This window comes from Lactuca virosa, chromosome 4 (genome assembly GCF_052849685.1).
Source record: "Lactuca virosa cultivar CGN04683 chromosome 4, Lactuca_virosa_CGN04683_v6, whole genome shotgun sequence".
NCBI lineage: Eukaryota > Viridiplantae > Streptophyta > Magnoliopsida > Asterales > Asteraceae > Lactuca > Lactuca virosa.
Genome location: NC_136429.1, coordinates 83,592,953 through 83,617,017, shown reverse-complemented (window position 1 = coordinate 83,617,017; position 24,065 = coordinate 83,592,953). Strand labels below are relative to the sequence as shown.

General features: G+C 33.6%; 2 protein-coding genes across 4 annotated transcripts; one reads left to right on the top strand and one right to left on the bottom strand.

Moving 5' to 3' along the window:
- Positions 1-232: 232 nt before the first annotated feature.
- On the top strand, positions 233-3,052 carry LOC145105959 (Mechanosensitive ion channel protein). The gene is made up of 7 exons (XM_079043020.1): positions 233-346; positions 754-1,483; positions 1,565-1,842; positions 1,960-2,060; positions 2,140-2,247; positions 2,325-2,546; positions 2,716-3,052. The coding sequence occupies exons 2-7, from the start codon at positions 801-803 to the stop codon at positions 2,806-2,808; spliced, it is 1,485 nt and encodes a 494-aa protein (XP_078899146.1). The 5' UTR covers positions 233-346; positions 754-800; the 3' UTR covers positions 2,809-3,052.
- A 16,323-nt stretch (positions 3,053-19,375) lies between these two features.
- Positions 19,376-22,217, bottom strand: LOC145105956 (myosin-4 protein (DUF641)). Of its 3 annotated transcripts, none has more exons than XM_079043016.1 (3): positions 22,063-22,217; positions 20,993-21,066; positions 19,376-20,916 (listed from the first exon to the last, which is right to left on the bottom strand). In XM_079043016.1, the coding sequence occupies exon 3, from the start codon at positions 20,866-20,868 to the stop codon at positions 19,588-19,590; it is 1,281 nt and encodes a 426-aa protein (XP_078899142.1). In that variant the 5' UTR covers positions 20,869-20,916; positions 20,993-21,066; positions 22,063-22,217; the 3' UTR covers positions 19,376-19,587. The 3 variants fall into 3 exon arrangements, with proteins under 3 accessions (XP_078899142.1, XP_078899143.1, XP_078899144.1); XM_079043017.1 differs by having other exon boundaries at positions 20,993-21,055; positions 22,063-22,214; XM_079043018.1 differs by lacking the exon at positions 20,993-21,066 and having other exon boundaries at positions 19,376-20,992; positions 22,063-22,214.
- Between the last annotated feature and the right edge of the window lie 1,848 nt (positions 22,218-24,065).

Here is a 24,065-nt window from a genome sequence, read left to right as displayed (position 1 = left end):
TGTTCCCGGTTAAACTAGAGTAACTGGTCATTAGGACTGAATGTGTACAGTTTAACAAGTTGAAGGGGTAAATGTGGACGAAAAAAAAAACTCAATGACCAAATATGTACAAATCGAAAAATACATTACCCTTTTAAATCATTATCTATTTTTTCTGAATTTTGCCATTATTATTATTATTATTATTTTATTATTATTATTTATTTTTTTTTTGCACCAAAATAATGATTTTTACATTTTGGGACTATATCTCTTCCTCTTCAATATTAGTCTTCACCTTTTCGACTCTTCCGCACTGTCATATCTAGCCGTCGACGTGAGTCCGAGTAAAGCAATGGGAATACAGGTAAGGATATCTTTTTCTCGCCTTGCTGTCGAAGGCTTTGATTTTCCTTGATGAACTCTCGGTAAATATATGAGAAGGGTTCTGTTTAGTGTTTGAGATGCAGAGGCTCTTTTTCCTATACTTCCTAAACCTTTGGGATCTAGTAAAAATTTTCTAAAACATAAAACCAGAATACAATTTTATCTTGTTTATCAAGTAATTTTGCAGTTCTGATCATACCTAAAATTGAACCATTGAGTTCGTCATACTTTAGGTCTAGATTTTTGTTTTTTATATCAGTTTAGTGTAATTCTGTTTTTTAGTTGATCTTAAACTCTAGTTTGAATATTAGAATTCAGATTTCGTTTACTTTTCACGAATGTGCTACTCATCTGATGATTAACTGTTTCTCCTTTCGATTGATTTAGGTATAGGATTCTTCTTACAAGTTAGGGTTTCAATTGGATGCATAATCATGACCTCAATTAAGTCCTTGATCCCGAAATCTTCTCATCGGGTGTATGCAAGGAACAGATTTTTGAATCAAGCTCAAGTAACTGCAAGACCGTGTTTCACTTGCATAGGCCGAGACTACTCAACAACCCGAAGAACCACAAGCAACAATGTCGACATAATCTCACCCAAATCATCAAACCTGCACCTTTGGAGCACTTCTCCTCTTCTAGTAACTACACATCTGTTGAATCATCGTCTATACTCATCATCCACCAGTAAAGATGTATCTGCTTCAAGTTCTACTGGATCAGAAATCAATGATACCAGTGGATTCGATGGAAATGATTTGCTTCATAAAGCGAAGGAGGCTTGGGCCTCAAGTGTAAATGTCGCATCCCAAACTGGTGAAAAGGCAAAAGAAGCTTTAGATGGAGTGACTCCCCATGTAGAACAATTACTCAATACCTATCCATATCTTCGTGATGTTGTTGTTCCTGTTAGTGGTACCATAATGGGAACCATTTTAGCATGGGCAGTCTTGCCAAGGATATTTAGAAGGTTCCATAAGTACTCAACAGAAGGTTCAAGTACAATCTTACCAGTAGGATCACTGTGGGGTGCAGTACCTTACGAGAAAAGTTTTTGGGGTGCATTAGAGGCTCCAGTCAAATCTCTCATAACCTTCATGGCATTTTCTCAAATGTCAGTAACTTTTTTTGCTTAATTAATTTTTTAACTTTAATGTTAATATATCAATATATAATGTTAATTTGTGGTTTATAGAGGCGTAATGGTGGCACCAACAACAATTGCATCACAGTATATTGCACCTGTTTGGAGGGGTGCTGTTATCATTTGTTTGGTGTGGTTTTTGCATAGATGGAAAACAAATGTGATAACACGTGCTTTGGTTATGAAGACTGTTGTGGGTGTTGACCGAGATAAGCTGTTGACTTTGGACAAAATCTCTTCTGTTGGGTTGTTTGTCCTTGGTGGTATGGCTTTAGCTGAAGCCTGTGGGGTGGCTGTGCAATCTATTTTAACAGTTGGAGGAATTGGAGGTAAGTTTTTTTTTTTTTTTTTTTTTTTTCTCCCTTTTTTTAAAATAATACAGCGCCTAATAAATTGTTCAAAACTTGTATTTGAAAAGTAATACTTGTTATTTTATATCTTTGTAGGGGTTGCAACTGCTTTTGCAGCTAAGGACATTCTTGGGAATGTCCTAAGTGGGTTGTCAGTACAACTTTCACAACCCTTTTCAATTGGAGACACGATAAAAGTATTTAAATAAAAATTTTATGTTATTTATTTTATGAATTTGTTATTATGTTATTTACTTTAATTTTTTTTGGTTGCAGGCTGGATCTGTGGAAGGTCAAGTTATGGAGATGGGACTCACAACCACCTCATTGCTTAGTGCAGAAAAGTTTCCTATAGTAGTTCCAAATTCTTTGTTTTCAAGTCAGGTGAGCATTAGTTTATTCATCTCTATCTTTGAATGTTTTATTTTATAACATTTTTTTTTTGTTTTTGTTTTTCGTAGGCAATTGTGAACAAATCACGGGCTGGATGGCGTGTAATGGTGTCCAAGATTCCTGTTCAAATTGATGAGTATGAAAAGATCCCTGCCATATCAGAGGAAATAAAGAACATGATGAAATTAAATTCCAATGTTTTCTTGGAAAAAGAGCAGCCGTATTGTTATTTGTCTCGAGTGGAAAGATCTTTTGTGGAGCTTACTCTTGGATGCAATCTAAAACAGATGGTATGTGTAGAAATATAAACAAATCATCCTTGCATTTAACTCTTTTATGAATTGTATGCTATTCACTACAATAATGTAACCTGAACATTTAACTTACAACAATATGCTATTAAGTTCATGTAATATTTTCTTTTGGTTTTTGACGCTAACATCTTGTCTGATTGTGTAGAGTAAAGACAAGTTATTTTCAACAGAGCAGGATCTTCTTCTGCAGTCAATTCAGATAATCAAAAAGCATGGTGCCACATTGGCTAACACATAGAGATTCTCTGAATCTACAAACGAATACTTTAATTTAAGAGTTTGTTTCTTTTTCCTCTTTGGAGTAACCCAAATACTAAAGAGATTCGTTCCATGTACATCCCTTTTGGTGTGATAACATTCCTTTTTGCTTATATTTTTATGTATAGGGTTGACGTTTTGATGACAAAAAAATACTATACTTTTGTTTTGTAACCCATTCCATTATTATCTTAATACTCAAATGGGGTTTTAGATGTCTTCAATCACCCTTGCAAATTATGGTAATGTCACCCATAATTCCAACAAATGAAAGATCATATATCTGAAATGTCATGTGGGTGTGCGTAGACCTGACAAAACTTGGCACGACACGACAACCCGACACGAAATTAGCGGGTTTGGGTAAGAGATTCCGACACGGTTATGTAAACAGGTTGACACGACACAACACGATAATTAATCGAGTAGGGTTAGGGTCAAGACTTTCAACTCGAAGATGACTTGAATATGACCCGTTTAATTATATATATTTTTATAAATTTCATATTTTTATAAATATTTTAAATATTATACATTTGTAGCGGTCCAAACTCAAGAATTAAAAGTAAAATTCAAACTTTCAAATTGACTTAATTTTACTCTCCTTCACTACCTATCTCATTTGTTTCCCAACTCTAACTCTTTCCATTTTGCTTTCAAAACTTACCATAATTTTTTTTTTCCATTCCACCTCCCAACTCCAGCATTTCACTTTTTCATTTTTTTTCCTCCATGACTCTTACTTTTCAACCTTTAAAATGTTTCAACCCGACATGACACAACATATTTATAAGATTTAAACCTTAACCCGAAACCCGACACGAAAATAAACGGGTTGACACGACACGACACGATAATTGAACAAGTCAGGTTAGGGTCAAACACTATCAATCCGTTTAATGTCTTGACACGACACGTTTGCCAGGTCTAGGTGTGCGGCTCTATTTCTTACTTTCTTTTGGCCTAATATGGTCATTAATTTTATTTATTTATTATTATTACTAGGTGTGTGACACCCATATTATAAGGGTTTTTTTTTTTGAAATAATATATATTGGTGAGCATTACATGTTTTTTTAGTAATATTTTTACATAAAGACAAAATCTATAATGAATAAATTAACTATTTCAATGTATAAACAAATAAAATAAAAACGTACGTATTCATAAAATGATGATGACAATAATGTTGTAAACATTAAACATTAATTAATTAAAACTTGGTAAATATATAAAACAAAATGATGAATAAATAGGTAAGTTAATGTTTAATAATGAAAACAACTATTGAAATAATAAAACAACATGTTTAAAATATGTATGTAGTAAATTAATTAAGCTTGTGTATTTTTACATGTTCAATTCTACTCTTCTTCTCAATCTTTTCCAAAACATAAATAATGTCAACATTATCTGTTAGTTGTAAGTACGACCAAATCTAGCAAAATTAAAGGTCTTGACAACAATCTTGAAAACCAATTTTTTTTATGGACCATGGCCTTCAACTCAATTTGAAACTCACTTGTATTGCCGAACTAAAAAAATAGTAAATAACAACAATTAAATAAATGTATAAAAATTAATTTTTATTTAGCAATATGTTATTGGCTATAAAAAACATATACCCTTTCATATCTTGATAATAAATCAGCAGCAGATATTTTCAAAATATTTCTAACTTAACGATCAAACATTGTAAGACCGACAACTCCAACTAAACCTTCAACTCGAACTTTGATCATAAAACTTAAAAAAAAAACATTATAAAATATTAAAAAGTTAAAATAAAAATATTTTTCTTTCCAGGTACCATTGTTTTTTTTTCATGATAAGATGTGACTTGTTGGTTTTAACTTTAAGCAGGAAATGAGAATTTCTGAAGGTTGAAAGATCATAAACATGGGTTAACTAGATAGACCGATGTCAAGATCAATAGCATGGTTCAGATGATCGATCCAAAAAAGAATCATCCAAATCACTGCCATAACCCGGATATAGGAGAATTGGGTGACCTCAAAAAATTTGGAGATGATACCATAAAAAGGGTACGTCGAACCCAGAGAAAAAGGGTACTCCATGAAGAAAATACAAGTGGGGTAGACGAAGTCTGGTTCATCCAGAGCATCGAAAGACTTAAAAGTAGCATCAAAAGAAAAAGCCCCATTTGATTTCAGGGATTCAATGTCTTCATTATCAAAAGAACAAGTCCTATCATAAGACATAATCTTTTGATCGATGAAATCATCGTCGGGAAGGGCGATGATGCTAGCACGAGAACGAAACACTTTCTTGCCCATGATCAACGGAAAAGAAAAATCAGAAGAAAGGAGCAAGAGCTTTACCTTTAGGATAATCGACACCGTCTGAAAAAGAGCTAGAAGAAGTAAAGAGGAATCGAGAACCCAAATGCCCTATTTATGCGAAGATCACAGAAGAAAGAGAAACAATTTGACAAATAATTATGCCTACATTAACGGATAGAGTTCTATTCGTTAGAATTCAAATTTCTTTATCCGTTAGGATTTCAGAATCCCTATTTTCATTTTTGTTTTAATTATATGATGAAATTATACTCTTTCAAATATTAGGAATTAATCCAAAATATTTTGCAGGTATAATTTAAGGGCAATTGTAAGGGCAAGATCCTCAATCTTATCCAGGATCCCGGATCTCAAAGAAATCTAAGGATCCCGAAATATACATCAGGATCCTGATGGTTATTCTTATTATTTCCTAACAATATTAATGACTATATTTCTTGTTTATTCCTCACTTATGTAGAAATATTCAACTAAAGACTCCTTAAGTCTGAAGAATCATCTCAATCAAGCTTAAGACCCAGGAATACCAAGTCAAAACAACGTACGAATACTTATTCAAGAGGATCCCAGAAATATCGAACTCTTAGCTATTTGGATTAGACTATAAATACACACGTATTCTACACACTACACACATAATTAGAGCTACTAAAACACCTGTACTCATATTCATTTTTATAATTTACATTCAAATCAATAAAATCAAACAAGGCAGGTGATCGTTATCACATCCTAAGGTTTTATCTCGGAGATTCTACCAATGATCAAGGGCTTTCCTTGTAAACCTCTCGTGTCATTTTGATCTTAATTTGATACTTATACTAGTCACAACACCACAACCTCTCATACAACTTGGTTGATTATCATTTGATTGATTTTTGACCAAAACAATTACTTACCCAGAAATTGGGGCAGCCGATGAACCTTTTTCCAGGGTTTGTTGGATTCCATGATGTCCACTTACCAACAGGGTCTTCACAAAAGCATGTTTCCCTTAATGCTCGCCTTCTTGATCAAACATTGTTCCTGCTTCCAACTGAGCTTGAAGATGTCATTGTTGGCCAAAACTTTTTCTGCTAGGGTTTTACACGAACATATCCCATATATAAGAGCAAAATATCCACATGTATCTTTCATTTATTGACTTGGAGTTCGACTAAACTTGGGTAACCGACAAATCAAAGGTTTTACCTGATCAAAGGGCTAAAGTGACTATAATAGCCGATAACTATTATTTTTCGTTAACAAAGTTTAATTTATGACTAAATCATAAAGGCAAAACTTTGAGATTTTTCCGCATATTTCCTTTTTGGCAAATATGATATTTTGAAATCTTATTAAGGGTATATATATATATATATATATATATATATATATATATATATATATATATATATATATATATATATATATGAGTAGGATCAAATGAGAACACCTAAAAGGTTGAGAACGCGAGAACACATCTGAACCATTTAAAAAAACTAAATCTGAGGCTATTATCGAATGAGCCATTTATGTAAATTCTTAAAATTACAGGAATTAAAGTGTAACTTTAAAACTGTCATAAGGGTAAAATGGTAATTGATTGTTTACCTATGTTTAGCAATTCCTACAATCTCTCTCTCTCTCTCTCTCTCTCTCTCGTATCTCTCCCTCTATATCCCTGCTTCTGCATTTTTCACAACCCTAGGGCCTCCTCTCATTCCAGCATCGCTGGGCGTGAAGAAGCAGCGAAGTTTTGCTCATCTCTTCCGGCTGTGAGGTGTGAGTCGTCGGTCTTGGTGGGTGCTTTGCTCCAGTCGATAGAAGATGAGCGGATGGGCTGTTCGGTGGTCACGCAGCCACGAGGAGGGGAGGCAATCAATCGTTGGGTGGGAGAAGCATCTCCGGTGCTTCACTGTTTCGCAGAGGAGAAAATGAAAACAGCAATGGCGGCTGGAGGGCGCTTCTTCTGTCTCGACTGGAATGAGGGAAGGGGTCTCGATGGGGCAGTTGCTTCGATCGGTAATGATTCTCTTCTCTTTTCTTTTTATTTTGACTGTAAATCAATGAAGTTTAATAAATAGGTTTAGATGGGTGTTTGGGTTTGGTTGTTTGACAGAAATTGATAGAGATGAAAAGAAGAACAACGAAAATTCCTTTTTCTTTGTTTGTTTTGATAGAAACTGATGAAGGTATGGATATTTGGGTGTTGATGTTTTACAGTGAATCGGTGGGATTTTGTTTCTTGATCATCCATATCTCACAAAAAGATTTTATAATTATACATATTGATTTTACCGTGGAGTGTTGATTTTGTTTGAGTGTTAATCTTTGCTTGAGTGTTCAGGAGGTAGAATGGTTGCAATGGGAGGACCAAATGGAAAAATTTCTGAAGAACAGAGGCAAAGAAAGAAACACAATCCTAATTTTCGAATTTTTTGGTAATAATTTCTTGAAGGGGGTGCGTGAATGGTTGTATTTATTTATGAATAGCACGTGTATTCATTTATGAATAACATTGTAGTTATATGTGAATGGTTGTATTCATTTATGAATAGCATGTGTATTCATTTATGATAGAATGTGTATTAATTTATAAATAATAGTGTATTTATTTGTGAATTGCAATGTATTCGTGTGTGAATGAATGTATTTATTTATGAATAGTAGTGTATTCATGTGAATGGGTGTATTTATTTTCGATTAGAGGTATTCATTTTATGAAAAAATGATAATTTTTACACTATTTTTTATTTTCAATTTATGAAAAATGCATTGAATTATTTGTAATTTGATGTGTTTTCATTTATGATTGGAAGTGTATTGATTTGGGATTGGATTTCTATTCATTTTTTTTGAAAAACAAAAACGTGAAATAATAGAAAATAATATTTTTTTAAGATTTTCTTTTCAGATTTAAATAAAAGGAAATATTAATTTTTTTTAGGTAATTTTTTTGAAACGGTCATAAATAATTTTTGGGAAAAATCATTAAAAAAAATATTTATATATATTTCATTAACTAAAAGGAAATATTAATTTTGTTAGGTAATTAAAATCATTATCCCTAGATTTTAGGAAATCATTAATTAATATTTATATAAAGTTATTAATATACCCTTATAAAATGATTGGTCTAGAACTGTTCTCGCGTTCTCAACCTTTTAGGTGTTCTCATTTGATCATATATATATATATATATATATATATATATATATATATATATATATATATATATATATATATATATATATTAGGTTGAATAAATATGATATTTTGTTGTTTATTAAGAGAAAAAAAAAAAAAAAACTTAATTGGTTCATTTAATCAAGAACCGAGAAAGTAAAAAATAATACTAATAATAATAATAATAATAATAATAATAAATCAACGACTCACTTGACTACAGAACGGTTAAAACCCTAATTTGAATTTCTTTTACCACTTACTGCGACTCCTCTGTCTGTCTCTCTCATTTTAGCGACGACGTTCAAATAACTCACGACGCCGACCGGTAAGCTCCTCCCTTCAGATCACGCCGCCGCATCGACCGCCACCACGACTGCCATCCTCCGCAACGCCTCCTGGTTTGTCTTCTCTGTATTTTGTGCTTTCCTTTTTCTGTTTATGTTTTTAGATTCTATCTGTGTCAAATTATCCGGTAGTTTAATCTGTCATTTTTTTTTTCTATTTTGAACTGTGGATGCTCCAATAATTTTTTTTATCTGGTTTAAAATCGAAATTAGTTGATTGATTGTGTTTTTCTCGATTACAATATGCTTATGATCTTGTTGCAATGCAAGTACTGTACCTGCAAGTATCGTGTTTGCATGCAGATTTTTTTTTTTTTTTTTTTTTTTTAAATTTAAAGGAAACAATCAGTATGGTGATATTAGAATGTTTAGTTTGTTGTCGTATTTATTTCACTTCAATCCAACGTTTAACATTTTAAATACTTAGACATTTTGCTTTGGAATGGCATGTTGCGTTTAAGTTATTCCATTGCTACAGAGACTTAAACCCCTTTCCCCTGTTTTACATGTCTACAGTGAACATGCCAGAATTTATATTTGTGATAACTGTTTTTCTTGATGCTACTGATTAATTTACGTACAGGATTAAACCATGAACGGAATTAGCTTGATGATGTCAAGATCTTGCTTTCCGATGTATAATACCTGTTTAAGCAAAAGAATCAACTTAATCCCACGTCGATTATCAAACTTACATCTCCAAAATATTTCACCTCCTGTATCAACTACACATGTGTTGAAATTAAAACATCGTGTGTATTCATCAACCTCTGCGAAAGATGCAACGTGTTCAAGATCTCAAGTACCTGAAGATAGTGGTACTGTGGTACCTTTTCGCTTGCTTGGTGATGGTATTATTGGTTTGGTTTTACTTAAAACTTGGGAGTTTGTTCCGCAATTTATTTCAACTAGGGGAGGGATTGAAGGTAGGTTTATTGGATTTATCATATGCCCATTCCCCTTTTTAATGAAAATACATCAAGTTATACCACTAATAAATCTATCAAAATGTGTATTATTTCAGGAGTTTTGGAATCGAAGGCTTGTGACTATATCCTTCTAGGGGCTTTGGTTTTTTTTGTTGCAAGATGCATTATTCTCATGATTATGTTAGGGTTTCTAATACTACCTGAGAAACCCATTTCGATTGGAGATGTAATAGAAGTATGTTAAATAAGTTATCTGTTTATTTAATCACTCGTATGAATTTGTTCTTATTTCTAGTGTTTTGGGCTCAAGGTTGGATGTTTGAAAGGTCAAGTTATTGAGACGGGACCCATAACCACCTCATTGCTTACTGCAGAAAACTGTTTTAGAATTCCAACTTACTGGTTTTGGGAACAGGTGAGTTCACCGAGTATTTCATCATTACCCTTGAAAGTTTTTTTTGTCGTAATAAAGTTTATTTTATAGCTTATTAGGGAACAATCACATGACACCACACTAGTTCCATATCACTCCATTCGTGGTCAGGTGAGCATCGAGTCTTTGATCACTACACTTGAAAGCTTTTTTGTCATTCATGATATAAAGTCTTTTTATAGTTAGCTGTGAACAAATACAGGCCTTGGTTTCCAAGATTTCTTTTAACATTTACGAGAATAGCAAGATCCACAAGATAACTAAGGAAATAAAGAAAATGATGGGATCTAACTCAAACATATATTTGGAGATAGGGCGTCCGTATTGTCATATTTCTGGATGGAAATCTCATCGTGTAGAGCTTACTCTTGTATACAATCTAAAACAAATGGTATGTATACTTCCTCAAACATTTTAACGCATGAAGTAGCTTCACTGAAGTTGCTATTTTATGTGCACGTTTTATGAATAGTTAAATGCAAGAAACAACAATATTCTACTTTCATTTAATTGTGTATTATCTCATCTCTTTCTATATTACAACATTTTACTTTAAAAAAATTCTTATTAAGACATTATACTCTTTAAATCTACTTGATAATAGCATTTATTATATGAGTCAAAGTTGCTTTGCACATGGATAACATAGCTATAGTCCGGTTGATTTTTCAAAGTACAATGTTGTAATCAGTGAAAGTGCATTGCAATTTCTTGCATGTAACCCTTTTATTAATTATATGCTATCTACTATTAGCAAGTTATAATTGCTATAAATATAATGAGAGATATTTAATTGTGAATATAATAATAATGTAGTTTTATGATCTTAAAGTTGATATTTCTCCCACACGTAGTAGATTCTGATAGGAAAAAAGAGAATTTTTTGCTAGAAAGAATACACTTTATTGAATTGGATGGAACCGAGATTTCTTTTATTGTAAAATATTTTGTTCTGATTTTTTGGAGCTTGTAATTATATCCTTGATCTAAAGTTTCGTCTGGGACTCTTGTTTAATTGTATCAAATGTTTGCAAATAATTTTTTTTTACTACACACATAGTTTAATGGACAAAGCAAGATAATTTAAGGACCAAAATCATTCTAGTTAATATTTTGTAATGTCCCTGATGCATCATAAAGAGTCATCCTTTTAAACTTTGTGAAAAGAAAAGTAAATGTTGTATATGCTTCAGTCATCTTAGAAAACCTGCCCATTTTAAGATTTTCCATATTATTTGCAACCCCCCCCCCCCCCCCCCCCCCTTTTTTTTTTGTCAAAAATCAAGCTAAAGTTATGGAGTTACCTATTTGTTTATGCAATCATTATGAAGGATTAATCGTATTGATTTTATTCCACAGGGTTCATTTTGTTTTTTGGTCATTGATGGTATTTTGGACTTTAACTAATAGTCTAAAAGCAATTTTCATTGCCATAAATGTGTAGATATGTCCAAGTATAGTGTCCTAAATCCTAATAAGTAAAAAGTATTGAAAGAAGAATGTTATTAGCGGGTATGCTTTTTTTTTAATACAATATCTTAATAAATTTTTTTTTAAAAGGTACAACAGTTGTAATAAAAAGAAATACTAGGAGGATGCCATAATTAATATACAAATAAGTAGAAGTAGGATGCTAGATGTTGAGCTTATGAATTTTATCCAAATTTTTGTTGAGCTAATTCTGTGTCGTATTATACAGTGTGAACACAACAAATTAGATTTAGTGAAGCAAGATATTCTTCTGCAGTCAACTCGGATAATGAAGAAGCACGGGGCCACACTTGTGAGCACTTGAGGATGCAACCAAATATGTGTATGGACAACATGAGAAGTCTTCAATGATATTGATATGATGGTCAAAAAAAAATTCTATAATTATATATAAAAGAGCATAAGTGTAATTTTGCAATATAATTAATTAATAACTAATAATTAATTATTTTTTGCCTATAATAATGAGATCTTATCATCCAGTTTCCATGATTATAGAGATCATGTTCCAATAAAATTGCAATTTATTATGGGCGTGTTCGGCACGCAGCGTTTGGGAGCTCTAACTTTTAAGAAAACGCTCCAAAATCAAAAGCTACATGGAGTAGCTTTCAACAAAACGCTCCAAAATCAAACGCTACCCGCTAGTTTTGCCGAACCGCCCTATGTTGAAGTAGAAAACTAATTGGAATTTCTTGGTAATAGAATTCAATTTGCAATGTCATGGATAGGGCCATTTGGGATATCGATGAAATTCTAATTGCAATTAATCTAGAGATTAAGGAACATACAGTTCTTTGAATTTTCATACATTAAATGGAATGTACCATACTGGTATGGTAGTGATGAATGGAACAATCAATCCTAAAGTAGCAGTCGAAACCAGTGTTTTAAAAACCTGTTTCAACAAGCCGGTCGGGCCAGATACCATGGAATGAAGCAGTTCAACTAACACTGATTTTATGTTTATTATTGGACAAGAACAAACCATCATCTTTTTACAAAACTTTGGTTGAATCGTTTAAATCAAACCTCATATTAAATCGTTGAAACTGGACTTTGTGGTATTTTTCACATTTATTTAGACTTCTTTTATCAATGTATACATCTTTTGTTTGATAACCATTTGTAGATCCATTCTTTGCAATTCTAGAAGATGAATATTAGAACCCTTTGAATATGAGATAATCATATAACATTTGATTTGATTTCTAATGCTCATATTGGCAAACTTTGTGGACCATCAAAATGAGAAAGTTTAGTATTGGATTTTTTACAAGTTTTTATGTATAGCTTAAGTGGTGTGGTTTTGTTACTAAAAATGGTATATGTTATGAAGCTTTTTAATTTTGTTTGGTAATGTTATGAAGCTTTTTGGTGTTGAATAAAAACAACAAAGCAGCTAAACCACAACCAACCACCAAACTGGTTGAATAAAAACACGATTTTTAAAACATTAGGTAGAACATCGAACATGATAGCAACAGTTATTTCTTTTTTTTTCATTTCGTAATTACAGTATACTATAGAAGATAGGCTACTGAAATTGAATGGTTTGGTGTCGAAAAAATCGGATTTTCTTTATAATCACGAGTGAATACCCGATACGGTATAATTAATGACGGGTATGTTATTATAGTTGATGGATTTATTGGGAAAAATGCTTTAACAAATTAATTGAATAATCATAAATAAAATTGGAAACAAAGAACAAGGGAATTTATTAATGATGGTGGAATGAGATTACTTACGATTCAATGATTATGAAATTAGAATAACATGTGACTCAATTAGTTGGGATTATCTTATGCAAATTATGGGACATATTAGGTTTGATGACAAATGTATCCGTTGGATCAGAGCACATGTATTCTCCTCAATGGCTTCGGTGTTAGTTAATGGTAGCCCTACAGAAGAGTCTATCATTTATCGTGGATAACATTACCAAATAAAATGATATTTATTGGCATACTTTTTTAATGTCATATGTTTGATGAGTCATTATATTATGTTTTTAGTAGCATAATTTGTATGTCATTTTAAAATTTAATGGATTTAATGGCGCTTAACATTTTATGTCACTAAATTCATATTTTTTAGTGCCATAACTATATAAAATGTAACTAATAATGATAGTTTTTATGTCATACAAATTATTATGTAGCACTAAAGTTTAATCAGTTATTTTTTATGTCATTAGATTTTAACTTAATTTAGAATCAATTTTAGTGGCAAAAGAAAGTGGCTAAGGTGGTTTATGGTGGTGGAGTGGTGGTTTTTGGTGGTGGTTTTCAATCCAAGAAAAGAGAGAGAATTGAGAAGGGAGAGTAAGGGATTAATGGATGGTGAATTGGTGATGAGAATGAGAGCCCAAGCTATACTTATATAGTTTCTAGCAAGTCCCCAAGGCAAGCCATGCAAGCCTTACTTCCTTAGATACTTACACACACAAAGGGCCATCATTTGTATCTATGAAGTGTATACTCCAAAGAAGAAAGGGAAGGGAAGGGAAAAGGGGTTGGGAACATGGGTAGGGAGTGGGGGAGGGTAGATTTTGATGATTTTGGACTCCATACAAGGATGGTGGGACATGGTGATGTCACACATAGCCAAAAGTCCAAAAAATGCTTCTAGATTTGCATGCCAAATCCTGACACCTAATATTTTTTTCGAAAGTGTCATATGATAGAGTAGAGTTCAAAGATTCCAAAAACTCAAACGGATTAATTTTTCGAGTTGTAAATTATTTAACCGAAATAACTGCCTCAAGTACTATTTTTACCCAGGGCTTTGCTACTTTGGGTCTTTTAACTAAAATACGTAAACCCACAATATTAGTACCTCCTCCACAATCAGAGTGGTTAATAATGCACGTAAGTATGATGATATTGAGCTATGTGGCTCTTTTTTTGGATCCTAGAACTCCGGGATCGTGTTTAAAGTTTCACGTCTAAATTACCCGAAACGTCTGATTTTTCGACTTTTGCAAATGTTTTTAATAAAAACATTTTTAGTATGAAATTAAATATTATACCACAGTCTAAGTCCAAAAACGTCCTCGAAATTCCTATCTGAGGTGTGCAAGTGCCTCAACGGATCAATTCTGGTTTAACAGTTTAAAGAAAATCATGTTTTACTGGTGTGTTTTCTTATAAGTTATAACTGACATATATTTTGCATACGAACTTCGTTTTGGACGTTCTTTATATCTTTGAAAACAGGTGAACATGTACTACGAGAATAGAGTGTTTGTTTCTCTCACAACTGCTTAATATGAAATTTAAGTTTTTCAGACGTATTAACTAGGGTTGCAGTTTGAGCTGTTTGTTTCATTTGAGTTTTCCACAATTGGAAGTAAGATATCATCTGGTATCTTATAATAGTTGTAATGACACTATATATTATTCAAAATATGTTTAAAGCTCAATAGATCAAATTACAAAGAGGCTCGCGGTGAATTAAATGTCTATAGTTTTAGACCTAAATTCTAGGATGTCACATACAACCATCATAGTTTTCATGTTTTTTTTGGATTTGAAGGGAAATCGGGAAAGGGTAATACATTGAGCTACAATACAAGAGAAATAGAATTGATATGGGATGTAAATGATAAGTTACTAGTTACAAATGTTATATATATATATATATATATATATATATATATATATATATATATTAATGGTCTTTATAGTTTAGAAAACATTTATATAAAAAAACAAAAAATATAAAAATGTTAAAAATGTCAATTTACAAATTTAATGGCATTTTCTTTATGTGGTGTGTTAGAATGGAAGTTTTTCATGCTTTTGAAGTTGTACCCTAAGTGTCTATTTCATCAATGCATAGAGACATTTATGTAATTTTGTCTTATTAATTTACACCAATCATCCCTTATGTGTCAAAATGCATGTTTAGTTCCTATTTTCAAATAATTAACTCGGACCGTCTTTCGTTTGGTTAAAAGTTGCACATGTCATCCCTCGTTAGTTTATATTTTCGCGTTTCATCCTTTGTGAAACGTGAAATGTCTATTCTACCCTTTATTATTATTATTATTATTATTATTATTATTATTATTATTATTATTATTATTATTATTCTTATTATTTATAGTAATTTATAAAATACAAAATAAAATAAAAATCCGACCCCACCGACCTTCTCTGTAATACCTTGTTTCGAATCGTTTCATAATCTGGGGCCGTGACCCGAAGACCCGTTATCATAAGGTCTCGGGCCTTAGGGGAAAGAGAGATTTAGACAACTTTGGATGTGGGTAATGTAGATTTGGTGATCCGAGAGTTAGGTTGGTGCTTTGGAGCCCAAAGGTATAACCGTCAAGTGATAGTTCGAGCCTTTTATGAATTTTGGATTTAAGTTCGGTAAGTTTTAAGTCAAAGGAGAGTTGATAGGGTTTTAGAGCTTCTCAACACCTTTCCGTGGATATAAAGATCGTCGAAATCGGAGTTGAAACAAAGATGTTATGACCGTTTGAAGTTAGGACAGTTTTGGGTTGAGTCGCGTACGCTGGGCGTACTCAACATGTACGATGAGCGTACTAGGGCATCCCTAGTACGTTGTAAGTAAATTGAGTATGTTGTATGTACGCGATCAGTGCCCAAACCCTATTTCCATGGTTTGGGTCCTATTTAAGCTCATTAACTCCCTCAAACCCATTCCATTCTCAGCCTCCACCTCTCCAATAACCTCTATTGAAACCCTAACCCTAGTTTGAGCCTTGCGAGCAAAAATAAGGTGTTTTTAAGTGCTTTGGAGTTTTCTTGGTGCACCTTGGAGAAGAAAGAACTCATTATAGAAGTGTTGGTTGCATTAGAGCTTGTAGATCCAAACTTTGCTCTCCTTGAACTTTCTTCTAGAGGTATAAAGCTTAAATCTTGATGATGCATTTGTTAGATCTAGCTAGGTTTCGGGGTGTTATGAGCTTTTGGCCACTTTACTGCATAAATTTTAGATCTTGAAAGTTTGTGACCTTGTTATGGATAAAGTTGGAAACTTTATCCATCTAAACATCATATTGATTCAGATCTAAAAGCTTGAGACTTGGACTTAATGAATTAAGTTGGAAAAGATGCATTTTTGGTCCCTTTGAGACTTAAAGACTAGATCTTGGTTGGTTGGACCATTCTAATGGATAAATTTGGAAACTTTATCCATTATGGAGTTACTAGGAACCATAAAAATATCATCTTGATGGATTTTGATGAATCATGCTTAAGTTGATGTTTATATTATAAGTTTAGATGGATAAAAACGGGTTTTGGGTCCCATTAAGACATCCAAAATCATAAAGTTGGCAACTTTTTGGCTTACTACATTATAAGGGGCCTAGATATGAAGTTAGACGTTATGTCTTAACCGATTAAGACCTCAAAAATGGAAGTTGGTCATCTGGGGCGTACGTAGGGTGTACGCATATGTACGTTGTGCGTACGTGCCGAAGGTCCCGATGTTGCAAGGGTTTTTAGTACGTCGGGCGTACTCCGAGGGTACGTTGAGCATACTCATTAGAGGGAAGACTTGGGCTTTATTTCGGGCCGTTTTGGGGCTTAAGGACTTTGGGCCATTATTGGACTGTGAGTTATTCTGTGATGGGATTTTAGACTTGGACCCATTTTTTTCATGGCATATCTTTTGGGCCTTAGGACTAATTGTATGTGGGCCTTGGTGGGTTAGGCCCAGTAAGGCTAGGATTAAGTAACTTTTTCCCTTAAAGATAGGATTTAAGGTTGGGACCCTCGTGGTGGGCTATTGACCTAATTTCTAATTAGGGTATATTTTACTTGTGATTTAGAGTGAGAGGATTTGCGAGTCAGCAGCTCGAGTGTGATTTGATACATTCAGTCTCAGGTGAGTTTCCTTCACTGTATCCATGGGTCGAATTCACCAATGTCGGCCCACTAGTTTATAATGTAGTATAATGACTGTCTTGGTGACAATTGTCAGTTATGCATGTATTTGCTTGATGACTTTGTGATTCTTTTGTTATGATATTATGTGGTAGTGGTAGGGTGACATAGACCCGATACCGGTTGAAATACACCGAAGGGGATTGCAAGCACCCAGATATGTTTGACTGTATCCGGTTGAAATAGACCTAAGGGGATTGCAAGCACTCGGATATGCTTGATTGTATCCGATTGAAATAGACTGAAGGAGATTGCAAGCACCCATATATGCTTGATTGTATCCGGTTGAAATAGACCGAAGGGGATTGCAAGCACCCAGATATGCTTGACTGTTATGTATGTATGGTATTTGGTATTTTGGGGGAGCTCACTAAGCTTTGTGCTTACGGTTTTCAGTTTATGTTTCAGGTACTTCCAGACCGAAAGGGGAGGGTCCAGATTGATCGCACCGTATCTAGTATCTACCCATGTTTTCTGCATTATGTGGTTTTGAGATTTGTACTCTGATATTACTTCAGTATGATACACTTTTGGTTGTTTTGACATGGTTACTGGATGCTTTAAAATAAACTAAAAATGAAATTTTTACCTTATAGTTTTTCGGATGTTACATCATCATAATCCCTTCCTTTTAAACTCTCTTTCCTATAAGTCACCAATGATCCACCAACAATCATCACCACCACCACCAAAGAAGAGAGTCTTACCGGAAAAGACACTATCTCGCCGGAGAAGAGAGTTGTCAGACTACCGCCCACCACCATCGATGGATCATAGTGCTCCTCTCTCTCTCTCTCTCTCTCTCTCTCTCTCTCGCGCGCTCTCTCTCGTCCTTCTTCTCTGATCAGAATACTCTCTCGCTTTCTCACTCTCTCTCCTCCTCCAATATGAATACTCCTCTTTTTTCTCCTTCTTCTCCGGCTGCTGCCAACGATCTCCGTTGTCACCTTTGCGCTGCAGCCGATCTCAGTCGGGTAGGGTTTCATCACATGTGTGTCGTCATCGGCGTCAGCTAGGGTTTCGACAGATGCCATCGATCTACATCGGTTTGGGTTTTGAAAGATGTCCAGATAAATATGCCTCCATCATGGCTGAGATGATAGCATGTGCAAGGTGGAGAAGACGATGAACATTGCAGGGGCATATTCATATACAAGGAAGAAGGCATGTACAAGGTTTTCAAATTAAGGGTTGATCGGATGAGGTGTTGGCGGTGACAAGTGGTGGGGAAGAGCTGGCGGTGATAGGAGGTGGTGTCGGAGGTGCTGGCGGTGATAGGTGGTGGCGGGTAATATGTTGAGAATCTTATTGTACTAGGGAAATGGAAGGGGATGGGTGGGGTTATTTGTTTTTTTTTTAAATTTAAAACTCGAGAAATAAAAGAAAAATGAAAAATGAAATTATTAAAGACAAAATAGTTATTTCATGTCAATAGGGATGAAACGTGTAAGTTTAAAACAAACGAGAAACCGTTCGAGTTAATTTTAAAAAATAATAACTAAACGTGCATTTTAACATTTGCATCATGGACCCTTATTTATTTTAGAGGTATATTGCTTTCTTTAATGACTTGATTACTGCGACGAGGAAACAATTTTTTGTGATTATACTTGACATTTAAAATTTATTAAGTAAATTAATTTGATTAGAAATGTTTCTTGTTGACCAACCCCAGTCTGATCCAAGCGTTCGGCCCACATAGAATATTGTTCTACCAATAACAAGCCTATACTCTATATATACTCTATACTCCATAACTCTATAGACAACAAGTGCGTAATTCTTTAGATGACATTATCCTACATTCCTACTAGTAGGATAATGATTTTAATGACAATTTGATCATTCAACATTTGTTTTCTTCCTCCCCTAATCTCATATCAGTAACAGTTTCTCAAACTGCAATAATCAACGTAAGGGCAAGTTAGTCATCAAATGGAATCTCACGACAAAGAGCAATTTTTACACAAGAACTTGTTACAAATACAACACATACTATTTTCATTCTCATTCATAACCAGCACCACATAATATATATATTATGAAAAACAACATCAAACACATCACAACCCACATACCCTTTTACATATTTCATCTTACTACAAATTTCAAGACATCTTCTTCAAACAATACAACACATCTCCTATTCAATCTCCTTGATTCCAGTCAAATAAACCCGACACTGAATCACACTCCCACCAATCCCAAACCCTGGCATCACCATCAACCCAACTTTCGGCTTCTCACCACTTTCATCCACCACAAAATTCTTCACCACACTTTCCATATAAACCTCTGAAAACTCACACCCTTTACTCACCTGATACACCTTTATCACAGGCTCAAACGAATGACTCAACAAATGCAAAACCCAAATCGCTTTCGCCAGTTTCAAAAACGCCTGATAAAACGGCGTCCTCGGATGCCCTCCTCCCATTATATAATTCCTATGATCCAAATTCCCAAAAAACGAAGCTTCCATTTTCGGATGCACCACAATTACGTATTTACCCCTGCAAAACTTCCCAAATTCCGAATCCGGGTCTTGCCCCACCGAATCAAGCGGATCCGTGTCACGTAACGCGAGATACTCACGAAAGAACGTTTCTTTGTCTTTGTCTTTGTTTTTGTTTTCATCATTTAAACCGAAATTTTCTTGTTGAAAACCGGTGAACATTTTTTGACAAATATGGTATTCGAACGCATATTTCTTGTGGGCCCGTTTCGCGTATTTAATATCCGGTTCTATAGAATTCGCAGCAGCATCAAGGTCCCACCCCGCAGCCTTCATCATGTTGATTAACGGTTTTGAAAAATCATGAATTGCCTTAGAAGCAAGTTCAACAGCGGACTTAAAAAGCTCGGGGGACAATACGGGAATATTTTCATTTCCATCGACCGATCCCCCCTCGGAATCTTTCGAAGATGACGATAGCCCCCTCAGCTTTAGATTCTTTTCAAGTTTAGCCCTTTTGAGAGTCGCGTCTTGGATATGTTGTTGTAATTGTACAATCTCGGAATCTTTGTTGTGGATTTCGGATTGGAATTTCTTCACCATGACTTCATATGTTTTTAAGAGGCTTTGTTGTTCTTGAATCTCTGCAGCCAAACGGGAGTCTTGTGGAGAAATGTAAGTGGGTCTGGGGTTGTTTTCGCGATAAAAGTGTTTGAGTTCTGATAGATTTTTGAGTTCTGAAATTACGAGTTTGTCTGCAGCTTGGATTTTGTCAGGGTCATATGGGGTGTGGGCAGCTTGAAGGCAGATGTAAGCGGATTTTAAGGATGAAATGTTTGTGAATATTTTTGAGACTAAAGCTTCAACAGCTTCAGGGTTTTGGTTTGCAGTTTCTTCCATAGGTTGAGGGTGGACCTTCGGGTTACTGCTGTCACGGATTTGGGAGTCTTTTGCTCCACCAAGTTGCATAGTTACTTCCTATGGAAGGGATGGTATGTGGGTCCCCCACCCAATCGCCTAAAAGATGATAATCATTACATAAATAAATATAACACCCCAAAGAAGTAGGAATAAAGTAGCTATATATTTATACCTGCAAAATCAAGAAACTGGTAAATGGTAGTTGGATTCCCCCAGCAACCATAATAGTTTCAACCTACAAAATTGCTTTTGGTCAAAAAAATTACATTAAGACATTGAACTGATTGAAGATATTAGTGTCAGTCAGAAATAAAGTCATTTATGTGGGTTGAAAAGAAATTCTTCCATTTTAATCTATTCTAACCAATGTAATTCAATATAACTTCCTTTGTTTCTAAACTATAACGGCCTTTTTAACCTTGGTGAAAGTCGACTACTTTTCAACTTCAAAATTCACCTAGTATTGCAAATTGGGGATGAAATACATACATCAAGGTTAACAGAGTACATGAAAAGGTGAAGACAGGCCCAGTTCCTAATTAAAAAAAAATGAATTCAGCATCTTCTTTAGGAACAGAGTAGCAACTTTGGACGCCACATCATGTCAACATAGACAGTAGAACTTTCAAGTTTTGCATCAAAACCACTAACCCAAAACCCCAGCACATCTATGTCACAATGAGGGAGGATGCATAAAAAAGAAATATGACTAACAGCCTATAATAGCTTAGATAAAATGTCAGTAACTTCTTTAAATTGAACACCTTTCCTCAATGTTTGGAAATTACCAAACAGGTGAATTCTGGGAAGAAACAGAAGATGAACTTTCAAATTGCAATGTGAAAATGTAGTTGTCTTTCTCGTTTTAATGTCAATTTCTTTTAGATTCAATCTCTGAACTAGGTTAACCATTTAATGTAGTGCAATTGTTTTTTAAAGTTCAAACTTCTTATCTTTTTTTCTAATTACTTAAGTAGTATAACTTGTAGCGAAAACTCCTAGATCCACCTCCGATCCCAAACACGAGACTAGATTCATATAATTACCACTAGTTGTCAACTAATCACTGATGATGCTCTCAATGCAATTTACGACTATACAAGTTTACACCACTCTAGAGCTAATCAAAAGTATCAATTTCGAATTCTATTCTAAAGTACCGACACCAAAAGGTAACACAGCAAAGAAAGTGCTAATTTTGTTGTAGTAAAGAGAATAAAGCCCAGGTAGATCGGAAAATACCTAATCAGAGACTTCGCCGGATATCTGCCGGAGAGATGATGAGTACATGCCTGTTTTTTGCCGATTATAGTACGTTCTAGATATAGGAAGATGGAGAAGAATACGAGATTTGAGGTTGATTGAAATGGATGGAACCCTAGGAGAGAGAAGAATCATTGTTGCTTTATATTAAATTCATATATATTTTTTTTAAATCTATTTTACAATCGATTGGGCTTTTCCTATTCGGCCTATCTCAATGACTCAATGTCTCAATCAATTGTTTTAAACTTTTAATCCAACCCATTTAAAATTATATTGACCTATTTTGAAAATTTTGAATTATTTATTTTAATCGTAAATTTAAAGTTTAAGATCTACGTTTTTCTTTATGTGTCACTTATATTATTTGCAAGCCTATTTCTTTCCATATAATAGAATATTATTGTATTTAATTGAACTTAAAATTGTATTTTATTGATTTCATGTAGTTGTTCCAATTTGTTCTTCCAAAACATTAGAAAATGACTTGCAAAATTTCAAACTTGCAATCCAACTTTGTTTTTTCGTTAAACACAAGATGTAACATCCACATATTTTGTTGAAATTAATATACCTTGTTTTTTTGTGGTTTAAATGAATCCAATTTATTTACACGTAAGAGTATTAATGGTTTTGAAATTCGATTAATATATTAAACAAAATTTATTGTTTGTGGACACTAGCAAATAATAAAATGAAATATATGAATTTACTTGGACTATAAAGTTATAAAAAACCTCCAAACTGGTGGTAGTTTTGTATGGTACGGAACCAAAAAAGCATAGAATTTTTTTTATTTTACGAACTCATTCATATTTTTATGAAATCAATTTTTAAAAGAACAATTTTTTGAAGTTCTTTTTTGCGGTGATGATCTTCAAAGACCATTTTCTCAAAAAAAGAAAAAAAAAATCAAGATTCGGATTGAAGAAAAACGTAGTCTTAGGTTGAGAGTTTTTACAAGAAAAATTAATGTAAAATGAAAAAGAAAATCATTAGATATCAGTTCATTTTGTAAGGGTCATTACGAAATGTTGTTGATTTTTTGTGGCTTTTGTTGTGCCTTTTCAATATTTCGCAGTGAGGCACAACGAAATTGATGGTTGGTGGGGGAATATTCTTAATTTTTGTCTAGTTCTTGTAAAAAAAACTTAATAACAATTCTTATTTTTGTTATTTTCTCTTATACTGGGATCTAAAAATAAGTAAATTAAACTATTATACAATAAAGTTGATGATTGGATTGACATCAATAGACTGAATTGTTAAACCTGAATATATAGAATATGATTATAGAATGAAAGTTGAATACAATCTTAAAATTTTGAAAATAACTTGTGAAAGAGATAAGTTAACGTAAGGAAAAATGGAGGTTTCATGTTTATTCAAAATAAAAAAACTTGTTATGATCCCACATCGACCAAAAGTACTATAAGTTGGTGGCTTATAAGTCTAGGTGTCCCCTCCTCTTTCAAGTTAGCTTTTGGGAGTGAGTTCTACACTTGGGCTCATGACATGATACGAGCCTAGTATGGGATGCGTTTACAAATACGGAAGATTAAACTCTCATGTAGTTCTTTGACTCGATAAATGAACTTATCCTCTATATTTGATTGTTGTTGGAATTTTAGGAATCAACTTAATTACACATTGTTAAATATTCTCTTCTTACTTCTTGGTTCAACTAATTAGTAATGAATGATGAGCATTGCTTATTTGCCTATGCTAATCTAATATGTGATATAAGTTAAAGGACTGAATAGCTGATTAATTGATTTTGAATGAATTGTTTTTTTATTTTAATTTTTTATAGATATAATCATAGGAAATATGAAAATCATTCATTCTTTCTTCAAAAGAAAGGTTGATAATGAAGAAATTCATGATGAAAATCAAGAGATTAAACGTTAATTCTAGTTTATAATACTTTCGGCCCCAAATAAATTGTTCAAGCTCCGCCCCCGGTTGACAAGTCCGTACTA